Source organism: Notolepis coatsorum (genome assembly GCF_963971535.1).
Source record: "Notolepis coatsorum genome assembly, chromosome: 8".
In the NCBI taxonomy this organism is placed as follows: domain Eukaryota; kingdom Metazoa; phylum Chordata; class Actinopteri; order Aulopiformes; family Paralepididae; genus Notolepis; species Notolepis coatsorum.
This window is the reverse complement of record NC_140172.1, coordinates 102,252,987-102,265,158: the sequence shown is the minus strand read 5'-3', so window position 1 is coordinate 102,265,158 and position 12,172 is coordinate 102,252,987. Positions and strand designations below refer to the sequence as shown.

Sequence of the window (12,172 nt, the reverse complement as noted above, 5' to 3'; positions counted from 1 at the left end):
TCTGCACTGGCAGACAGAGAGAGAGATAGAGAGGGAGACTAATTAATTTCGCCGCAGGGGGGGCATAATCCCACGGGACAATGCATTGGTAACTTGTTTCAAATGACAATATATACCCCGTGAATATTATTGCACGGATCGGAATACGCGTGGGAGTGTGCATGTGTGCTATGATATTTTGCAACAGGTTGCCGTGACGTGAGTGCCGACAGAGAGAGAGCAGAGAACGAGAGAGCGAGAGAGAGAGGGAGAGAGAGAGATAGAGAGGGAAAGAGGGAAAGACAGACAGAGAGAGAGGAGAGATGTTCCGAGAGCGCGTGTGTTTCCCCACACACACACACGCAGTTGGGAATGTGTGTAAATGCTCCGAGACGACTCGAGGGAGAGAGAGGGAGCCTCTCTCTCCATCCGTCCGTCTCTCCCTCTCTCCCCCACCCGCCCGCTCTCTCCCCCGCTCTCCCTCCACCAGCACCCGCGCCAACCTGTCAGTGACAGGGAAACCGATTTCGCATTATTTCCACTCGCTCCGTTGATTGTGGGCGGTGGCTACAACCAGGGGCTGAGATATGCAGATCAGTGCCTAATTCACATCAGCGAACCAGTCAAATCAGAATGGCTTGGTTCAGTGGGGGAGGACCTTGTCTCATCTGAACTGGAAGAATGCGCAATTTTTTTTATTTGCGATATATACAGTGTTGATACAACCCCACATTGTTAGAAAACAATGCTAAACACTGGAAAAGGCCATTTCTAAGATAGTTCCCCTTTAAGATGTCATGCTAAGATGTGTACTGTACGTACGCACGGCCCTCGCATTATAATAAATAATAATATAATAATAATAATAATAATAATAATGCAGGACCTGTTGCGGACCTGTTGCAGTCTTTATTCGGCATGCAACAACACTCAATGTTTTAGCGGTACACACAGCGGTTAGTTTTTAGCACACACACCGGAACACACACGCATGCATTGTCTCTTTAGAATCGCCGATGCGATTCGTCTCTGCGATTAACCCATCCCGTCGTCCTTCCCCCCCAAGGGCAGCCGGGAGCAGACAGGCGTCAACGTGAGCCGCGCCAGGGGACCAATCCAAGTGCTCCTGTCCGTCTTCGTCAAGGACGCCACAGCGTTAGCAATCTGTTGTTGTGCATGTTTTTCCATTGGGTTTATCTTATCGGGGGGGAAACCCTTGCGAGCACGGGGAGAACATGCAAACTCCACACAGAAAGGCCTGGGAGATACCCCACCTGGGTACCTGGCATCATGGAAACCTGGTCCCCAAGCGGGAATCGAACCCTGGACCTTCTTGCTGTGAGGCGACAGTGTTAACCACTACACCACCGTTATAATGAGCTGGAGGGGCGTGTCTGTATGCAAATGAAGTAAACGGGAATGTGTGTTCCAGTTTGTGAATGAGTAATGTACGATCATTCAGGGGTTCGCAGCTGTGATCATTTGGCAAGTTAAGACAACCTCTCCACGCTTTGGTGAATCCAGGGGCAATTGTCATCGGCTTTCTCTTACGACCTTCCAAGGAGGTTGTCGTAAGAGACATCTTAGGACAATGATGGTGAATGAGGTCCCATTAACTACTCCTCGACAGCTTGAATTAGGGGCATGCTCACAAAAGGTGGATTGAGAATTCGGGCCGTTCGGGGATATACCCACTTTCAGCCACCTATACACAATATATTTGCATTTGTTAGCCATGCTAGCGAACTAAACAATCAATCCATGCCAAAGCTAGATATATAAAAGGTGAAAGACTCACACTCACAGCCATGCTGATTTGGCAAAAAAAAGTCACATGACTCAGTTTAGTATTGCTGATTGGCTGGAACACGGTATATACGGTAACAGCGAACAGGTCTATACAGTAGGTTAGCGAGCTATGCAGATGTCGATACCAGAGTGACAGGTTGGAATTGTATGGGAAAACTATGTAGTCCCCAGTGTGCCGCAATAATTATTATAGGCTAATACAGGGATTAATATCGGTAAGTAAAACAATTTATGAACTGATAAAATGAAAATGGTTTTTTTTTTTTATCACTTTAATATTGAGAAACTATCCTCTCACCAGGCTGCAATCCAATCCAATGGTGCAAGTGTTTTAGCCTTCAAAAACAATAGCTGCATTTACATGGACCCTAATATTCCACTAATACTTGGAATAATAGCCTGATAAGAATAAAAATGCCTCATGTAACCACCTCATATAACCACCTCAATCAGAAGAGACTGGCCCGATCCGGCCCGATGGTGTGAGCATGGCATGGTTCAAGCTGATTGGCTCAGAGCGGGAGCGCTGGCACACCTATGCTGAGCCAGGCTAATTGACTCAGACAGGATCAACTGGCCAGGGGTCAGCTGCCACACCGGTGCCCAACATGGGCCAGGCGGCTCGATCAGCTTTCTGTTTTTCGGTCATGTTGGCATATGCGCCAACGTTTTCTGAGGTGGAGGAGGACCTGCAGCTGGGGTTGAGGTTGGTTATACAAAGCATTTTGGAATGACTGCATGCATACATATTTCTGAAGGCCTGGCTTCTTCAAACCCTTAACCCTGGCTGTATTAGTGCCATGCTCAGAGCACTCTGCTTGTTGAGCTACGCAGTGTCGTGGTTTTGGGTCATCTGCCCATCCCCCTGTTTTGCCCTGGAGAGCTCTCTCTCTCTCTCTCTCTCTCTCTCTCTCTCTCTCTCTCTCTCTCTCTCTCTCTCTCTCTCTCTCTCTCTCTCTCTCTCTCTCTCTCTCCCCCGATCTTGTTCCCCGGTCTAGTTCAGTTATTTCCATGTGTTTTGTTTTCTCTTGTCTTGGTTTATTGTGTTTACATTTCTCTGTTTAGTCTGGTTGTTTACTTGTTAGTCATGTATTATGTCTCTCTGGTCTAGGTATAGTCCTCTTGTATTGTGTTCCTCTCGTCTCAATTCTATGTATTGTGTCCCCTGTCTAGTTTCCAGAGTTGTAGTTATTTTGTTTTCTGTAGTTCCCTGTAGTCTGTTTCCCCTCCCAGGTCACCTCTTGTATGTAATCATCCCAGGTGTGTCTTGTTTGTCATTAGCCCCCCCCTGTGTATTTTAGTCTGTGTTTTCTATTCTGTCTTTGCTGTGTCTTTGTCTAAGTAAGTCCTATGTTATGAACTACTTGAACTGCTGCTTGGACTCATGAACAATGCTCCTCTGGTGTCCTCTTCCAGCCACGGACTCATAGACTATCATCTGGCACCATCTTGTGGCCTGTCGGCGTTACTGCTCATGTCTTGTTTTATTTATCTGTCATGTTTTGTCTCTGCCTTGTTCTCTACTATCATGCTCCCTGTGTATCTGTTATCTGTATTGTTTCCCCTGCCTATAGTCTAGTGTTGTCCTTCCCTGTCTGTATTTTTGTAGTATTGATTTAATCTGTTATCTACTGTATTATTGCATTCCAGTCCTGTCTTGTTCTAGTTCTGTCAGTGTCTTCCCAGCTGTTGCTCGTTTGAATTAGTACCTTATATACAGGGCTTGACGTTGACACCTGCCCACCTGCCCAGGGCTAGTGAAAATGCTGAGTGGCTAGTGACTTTGGAAAACCACTAGCCACAGTGGCTAGTGAGCCAAAAAGTTAACGTCAAGCCCTGCATAGGTGTGTCAATGATAATGTTCACGGCGTTTGGAGCAATAATATAATTGCTAGGTTCAACACAGCCAAGGCATAGGTGTGTCAATGATAATGTTCACGGCGTTTGGAGCAACAATGTAATTGCTAGGTTCAACACAACTCTTCCACATCTACGCCCTCCATCTTGTCCCAGTTAGCCGTTGCCCCAACTGGAGCTCCTTTTGCGGCTGAGTCACTGGTCGCAGGCAGTAGTAAACAATGGAGTCAACAGTCAGAAGCACAGTTGTACAGTTGGCGTGTAGCAGTATGATTACAATGATACTGTCCCCAGCAGGGGTTAGTGAAGAAGAAATTACCTATATTTATTACTTTTTGGGTGGGGGCGCGAGTGCGGGGATTTTTGGCTAGTGAAAATGCTGAGTGGCTAGTGACTTTGGAAAACCACTAGCCACAGTGGCTAGTGAGCCAAAAAGTTAACGTCAAGCCCTGCTTATATACCCTGTCGCCCCTGCTACCAGTGCGCCGTCATTGCCCTTGTTGCGTAATACCCTAGTCCTGTTTTGCTTGTGTCCTGTTCCCCCTCGTTCTTGTTCATGGAATGGAGACCTGTGTTTTCAGTCTAAGTAAGTTGTTTGTTAGTGTTCCCGTTTTGTGCTCTTTGGTTTTTTTCGAGTTCTCAGTTCGTTTCTGGTCAGGTTTTGTTTTTCTAGTGAGTTTATGTTTTTCCTCAGTGCCAGCACGGCTGCGCCTTTTATGTTTGTGCTTTGAAATGTACTTTTGTCTGCTGCCTTCAAGTAAAGCTTGTTAATTGTGACCGTCGACTCCTGCCTCGTCTCACTACTCGCTCTCGTCCTGCTGTATTGGGTTCTACCTCCACCATCACCACCATGCCAAACCGTAACATCCTAGTCTATATGACTTGATCGTGTCTCCAGTGTTTCTCTAGTCTCTTTGTGTAATTTCTTTGGTTAGTCAGCCCCTCCCTTTTTGTTCCTGCCTTTGTCTTCATTAAACAGCCTGGGAAACGTCACTTTGTGTTCCTCCTGCGTTTGAGTCCTACTATCCCACTTGTTACACATGGGGACCACAGTTTGCAGTTGTAATTTGTATTTGTTTCACCACACCGAACTAATGCAAACAGCTAAAAACATGTAGCATACCCAGAACTATTTTAAATGAGTGACGTCAAAAAGTCAAGTCAAGTCAGAGATATCGCACACACATGTTTGATGCCATTTCGTGAAGCAGTTCAAGAGGTATTTTTATGACTTGGGGGTCAGAAACTTTTCATGAATGCAGCTTAACGCCAATGCCATAATTTAAATCCGATGTGAAGTTTTCATTGTGTTCAGAGAACAAGTTGACAATAAACAGAAGGCTTGACTTTATTCTAAGCGTTGCTCTCGATCTTCTCCTTTTTCTGTCAGGCAAAATAACTTGGAAGTCAGATGCCTCCGAAAAAGCGAAGACCGAAGAAGCGAGTGCATGAAGACCAACATGACGAGGTAAAGTACAAATGTTGTTAAACATGTACAGTTATAGTAAACACTATGTTACACATGTACAGTTACAGGCTTAGCTGTAATCAGCGAAGCTGTAATATCTAGACAGACAACTAGCACCCCTACCGGCGATAACACTCATTTGTGAGAAAATGTCCTCAAAAAGAAATAAGAGGATACTCAGGAGTCAGGACACCTCCTGGAAGTCAGCAGACAATCCACCCCCCCTGATATTACCCCCCAGGTAAAGGCCTGCACAGTTGCCGTCACCAAGCTAACCCAGGAGCAGATTGTAGCCGGTGTTCTGCAAAATTCTACTCTTCCTCGAATTCTGCTGCCAGCGCTCCTGCGCTTGCGCACGCATGCGCATGACCCACAATCGTTCACTCTACAATATTCTGCCACCTTGCTGACGAACGTCATGTTGAGTCTTGTTGATATATCTTAAACAATATCTTAAACATATGTTTTTCATTGCACCTTTTGAACTGTATAAGCATGTAAATATTTGCATGTAATTGGCTTTGCAGCTGAATGTATTTGTAGATGATAATGTAACGGATGTTCTGTCCGTGTTCTCCTGCGTTGTGTTCTGGGTGTGATGCTTAGTGACGAGTCGGCACACATGGGCAACTGTTCAATCTTTTATTTGGTGGTCTGCAATGGAGCCACCAACCTGCATGAACCGGGTGGTCAATGCCACAAAGAAAACAGCGTCACACAATGTTCTCTCAGTCACGTCTTTCACATGGAATGCTGGTTTCAGACTCTAAACAATTATATTTGCACAATAAACATCTTAAGGCACATACCTGCATGAACCGGGTGGTCAATGCCACAAAGAAAACAGCGTCACACAATGTTCTCTCAGTCACGTCTGTTGACAGAGAACAATAGGTTGACTATATTGCCTCTGTGAAATACACCGACTAAAACCTTCAATTGTGCATATAATATAACCACACCGTTCGTCACAACACTATCGAGTCATTATTATCTATCAACAGTCAATTCTTATACAAAATATATACACAACAGTGTGAAACACAATAATACTGCGCGCTACAGTAATCACATACCTTTCACATGGAATGCTGGTTTCAGACTGAACCCAAACCGGAAGGTTGCTTCTAACACGCGCGAATACTTGACCCGGAAGTACAAAACTCTCGAACGTGAACTTTCCAAGTTACGTTCAGATAAAAGTGTCTTTGGTATAAAGAAATAATAAATAATAAACAATAGTAACCACTTGTAAACATTTGTAAACAGGATTTGGTGACATTTCAATCCTTAATAAAATAATAAACAATGTTCAATTGACACTTGTTACATTCACCCCTCCTGAAATTTCACCAACATCCTGTGTCAGCAGAGCAAGAGAGAAAATAAAAAGAGAAAAAAATAAATAGATAGTCTACCACTGACCTAAACTGGCACAAGAGACAAGGACCTAGTCCCCCAGTCGACTCAAAAGTCACCTCCCATAAGAGGTTCAGAGAATAAAAAAGATTGATCAAGTCTCAGAATTCCCTTAGACCAGCACGACGCCTGATACGCCACACCATTCTTGGCACTTATTAAAGAAATGATAGACACCTACTAAGAAAAAAAATCTAACCGGGTCTCTAGTGCTCCAGGCTCTAGCTCCATCCCTCACACTCGTTCCTGAGCTATCACTCCCGTAATAGAAGGTCTCTAGCATCTGAGTGTATCGAGAAAAAAACAGAAATCCCCCACTAACACCCACTGGCTCCAAAAAATATATATATACTGGGTCTCTAGGCCCGGTTTCTAGCTCAATCCCTCACTCGTCTCTGAGCTATCACTCCTGTACAGGAGATCTTTAGCATCTGAGTATAACGAGAAGAACTAGAAACCCATTACCAACACCCACTGGCTCAAAAAAATTATCACGAATGTATAGTGCCGTACAAATTGAATCCATTAGTATATTATTATCATAAATTAACCTGCACTGTCACCGCCACCAATGTCCCACCCTCTGCCATGTTCCTAACCCTCACAGACTAAAGTAGAAAAAAAATTACTGGAATACTCAATACTGTACTGTAGTAGCTTAAAAAAACAAATAAGAATGAAATAATTATATTCCAATAATGGGTTGACCAAACAGATCAATAACACATTCACATTATATACAGTCAATAAATCAATGTCTTACTGCACATTCACTGGTAACATTTACATGGCTTTTTCTTCTTTCTTTTTCTATAAATCCAATGTCCTTGTCCATGGAAAACAAAACCGGTGAACTGTCCACTGAAATGTTCAACATCAGTCCACTGACATACCTGGCGTCTCCCCCTTGATGAGGGCTGGTTGACTTTGGAATTGCAGCTTCCCTGGCGAACGATCCTGGCGAACGTTCTTTTCTTTATCCGGGTCGAACGGTACCACTGTAACGGATGTTCTGTCCGTGTTCTCCTGCGTTGTGTTCTGGGTGTGATGCTTAGTGACGAGTCGGCACACATGGGCAACTGTTCAATCTTTTATTTGGTGGTCTGCAATGGAGCCACCAACCTGCATGAACCGGGTGGTCAATGCTACAAAGAAAACAGCGTCACACAATGTTCTCTCAGTCACGTCTTTCACATGGAATGCTGGTTTCAGACTCTAAACAATTATATTTGCACAATAAACAACTTAAGGCACATACCTGCATGAACCGGGTGGTCAATGCCACAAAGAAAACAGCGTCACACAATGTTCTCTCAGTCACGTCTGTTGACAGAGAACAATAGGTTGACTATATTCCCTCTGTGAAATACACTGACTAAAACCTTCAATTGTGCATATAATATAACCACACCATTCGTCACAACACTATCAAGTCATTATTATCTATCAACAGTCAATTCTTATACAAAATATATACACAGTGTGAAACACAATAATACTGCGCGCTACAGTAATCACATACCTTTCACATGGAATGCTGGTTTCAGACTGAACCCAAACCGGAAGGTTGCTTCTAACACGCGCGAATACTTGACCCGGAAGTACAAAACTCTCGAACGTGAACTTTCCAAGTTACGTTCAGATAAAAGTGTCTTTGGTATAAAGAAATAATAAATAATAAACAATAGTAACCACTTGTAAACATTTGTAAACAGGATTTGGTGACATTTCAATCCTTAATAAAATAATAAACAATGTTCAATTGACACTTGTTACAATAACATGTCGGTACACCTGTTGGAGTTCGGAGTGAACTATAGGGTGACGTCACCCAGCTGTCAAAAGATATAGGCGATTCGCGCTACGGCAGCAGTTTTCGAGGAGGTAGTAGAATTCGGCAGAACACCGGCAGTACCTCAGGATCCATCCCGCGCTCCACCTTGTCTCAACAGGTATGGGATTCGTAATGAAACACATGGGTTATTTTGCTGCCCCCTAGTGGGTGATGTTTTCACCCTGCTTGCACACCTCTGTCCCACCCCAATCGTTGATGTCAGAGTGACATTGACACTGACTCTTTGGAGGTATACTGTCAATGTCTTGAGGGTCCCATTCTAAAGGTTCATAGATTCCTCGATTCCTAAGTGATGTGTCATGGTGAAGCGAGGAAGCGATGTGAGGGGAAGATGCGGAGGAAACGAACGTGTTCAGAAGAAATGAGGAAGAGATGCGAGGGAAGAGGCAGAGGAAACTAACGTGTTCAGAAGGAATGGAATGTCCCTGTTCACTCACGTGCCAATGGCTTCCATAAAGCTTGAGAAGTCCACAATGCAACGCAGCCAGCTGTAATGTGTATGCCTTCTAGCCACTACCATCCTGTCTCTGGCAACACTAACGTCCGTACAGTACCAGCAACTAAACTAACATTAGCACAGCTAACCGGGAGGAGCTTTATACGCTTAACAGCCTATGTCGGAGATCTTCGAAAAACACCTCCGCATGAGGATACGTGTCCTCCGCTGGAGGAGACAAGACTGTGCATTTCCTACGGCTTTGGGATGGCCTTAAATATGGCGACAATTTGGTCATGGAGGAATTGAGGACAAAGGAGGAAGGGAAGCATTTTTAAACCTTTGGAATGCGCCCTGAGTGTGTAGCAGGGTGAAAATATCAACCACTAGGGCAGCAAAAGGACCATGTTTTTCATTACTCTTAAATGCTTTAAAAGATAGGAGTCCATCACCTTGTTTGTAGAGCTATAACTATATTCTATATTATAGCTATGGATACAATACTCCGGTCAAGATGCATACATTTGCACGTTATACCGTGGTGAATATAAGTATGTTTTTAGATCGGTCTGGGGTAATTCCCGAAATGCTGAGGAATAGCCTGTAGCGTGTATTATACTATAACCGTTGCCGTTTCTTGCCTGAACCCGCTATTATGCTCAAATAAAATCTATATCATAGGTATTATGTTTCATCATGAATGCATGAAAGGGGGGGGGGTAGTTTTTTTATGCTTTGATCGTCACCAACGGCATACGTTGTGGACTAACGTTACACAAACACGTTCGGATCGCAGTGAAGACATTCTCAACGCAACAGTGATATCATATAGCCCTTACCTTGACTAGGATGTACCCCAAAAAGAATATTCCAATTATCTGATCGCGATTCCAAGTATTGATGTCCATCGTGTCGCCAACATAATCCACCACACATCATACATCGGGAGCATTTGATTCTTCTCAATCCGACCGTTATAACCGCTCGTGTTGCCCGGAAAAAGAAAGCCGACCTGGAGACATATAATCTACGCACAAGCCAAGATACAAGGTGTTACGACCCCTGTGAGTCTAAGGGTAAAGGGCTGTAACATAACAGTTGGTTGACAGAAAAGATGGACCAGGTTTGTAAACAACAATGATATTTATTGAATAGAGGCAAAGGAAGCACATGTAGCTCAGGGGTGAGCCCAGGCCAAAACAACAAACAAACACCACTATACTCCAAATAAACACAATCTAATCTATGGTAAAAGAGATTACATTACCTAAACTACTCTTACCTAACCAAAACAGGAGAAAACAATGTCCAAAGGAAATGGCAGCTCACCCCATCTGTGCTTCCTGAGAAAGAGAGAAAAACACATTAATTATACAGAAACAAAGGCAGAATATATACAAAAACAAACTATAACTAACAATGCTCTCTCTGTGGCCATACACACACAAGGAAATTACTACTAAGCACCAAAGGCCAATAAACGAAATGCAATACTGTCAAAGTTACAGGTTTACCAAAAACACAACAGGCCTAGCCTCATGCCAGAGAGAGAGAAAGACTGAAGTGAGAAGCCATGTTTTAACAGGTGTGGGGTGATCCATGATTGGGTGGTGTGGATTGAGTGTTGGAGTCTGGAAAGCCATCCACCAATCGGTGCTGTGTTGCAATAATGGAAGGATTGGCCTGGCAGGGACCAATGGTGAAGGGAACAATGGCTGGAGGGAGGAAACAAAATGGAGAACACACACACATGGAGACACACACTGGGGAATATATACATTGGGATGTAACACCCCCATACATAAGACAAAAACATGTTTGACACTTAACACCAACTAAACATGTTTTTCAACATCTCCGAGTTAACATGCACTCCAAAACAAAGAGCTATAAAAAAAACTAGCAGTTGGTACAACCACACGGGTCAACAATGAGTTGACAGCAACAGACAACGAGTCGACAGCAAAATAGAACAAGTCGACAGCACGAGAGATTTAACTCCGAGATAGAGCATCCGCCAACACATTCTCAGACCCCTTCTTATGCTTTATGCTGAGGTTATAATTTTGCACTATGAGCGCCCAACGCATGAGGCGCTGATTGTGGTTGTACATCCGCGACAGAAAAACCAATGGGTTGTGGTCGGTGTATACTACCACTGGAAATACGCTCGAACCGACATACACCTCAAAATGTTGCAACGCATACAACATAGCCAAAGTCTCCTTTTCAATAGTGGAATAGTTTAGTTGATGTTTGTTAAATTTCCGGGAGAAATAACAAACCGGGTGACTGACACCATCGTGATCTTCCTGTAATAACACTCCTCCAGCTCCCACCCCGCTGGCATCCACCTCCAGCTGGAACGGCAGGGAGAAATCTGGAGCAGAGAGAACAGGGGAACTGCATAAGAGAGCTTTAACACTATCAAATGCATTTTGACAATCAGCTGTCCAAATGAATGGTTTGGACGGGCTACACAGGCTAGTGAGAGAAGTGACGACAGAAGAAAAGTTCAGGCAAAAACCACGGTAATACCCAGCCATCCCAAGGAATCTACGCAATTCCCGCCTAGTAGTAGGCACTGGAAAAGTTGTGATTGCAGATATTTTTGCATCCACCGGACGCACTTGGCCTTGTCCTACCTGCTTACCAAGATAGGTAACCGTAGCCTTGCCGAACTCACACTTGGCAAGGTTAAGGGTCAGGGAGGCTCCAGCTAAGCGGTCAAAGACAGTTTGCAAGGTTGTCATGTGGTCACGCCAGTTGGTCGAATAGACAACCAGGTCATCGAGATAGGCATTACAATTTGGAACACCAGCCAGGACTAGGGTCACCAGTCGCTGGAAAGTGGCCGGGGCATTACGCATTCCAAAAGGCATTACAGTATATTGCAAAAAATTGTCAGGAGTAACAAACGCCGAGATTTCCGAGGCACGGGGGGTCAAAGGGACCTGCCAGTAACCCTTTAACAAATCTAGTTTGCTAACATAGGTGGCAGATCCAAGGTTGTCAATACAATCTTCCATGCGGGGCAGTGGGAAGGAACCAGGCACGGTGACAGCATTTACCTTTCGGAAATCAGTACAAAATCTAGGAGTTCCATCCGATTTGGGAGCTAACAAGCAAGGTGAACTCCAGGGACTGCAACTTGGCTTGGCTAAACCCTGTTTTAACAAATAGTCAACCTCCTGTTGCATCATGGCCCTCTTGGTGATGTTAACACGGTATGCATGTTGCTTGATAGGCACAGCATTGTTAACTTTAATATCATGGGCCAATACAGAAGTACAGGAGGGAACATCACCAAACAGAGCCATGTAGGCCTGAATCAAATTTGTGATGTCCT

The 12,172-nt window shown here is 44.2% G+C and overlaps 1 protein-coding gene across 2 annotated transcripts in view; it reads left to right on the top strand.

Annotated features, from left to right (window-relative positions):
* Nucleotides 1–12,172, top strand: part of LOC311232856 (uncharacterized protein) — a 50,352-nt gene that overhangs the window by 24,927 nt on the left and 13,253 nt on the right. For both annotated transcript variants that reach the window (XM_084319686.1, XM_084319685.1), the window contains exon 2: nucleotides 5,036–5,113. In XM_084319686.1, coding sequence (XP_084175812.1) covers nucleotides 5,057–5,113 — 57 coding nt within the window. In that variant the 5' untranslated portion in view covers nucleotides 5,036–5,056. The remainder of the gene's footprint in view (nucleotides 1–5,035; nucleotides 5,114–12,172) is intronic.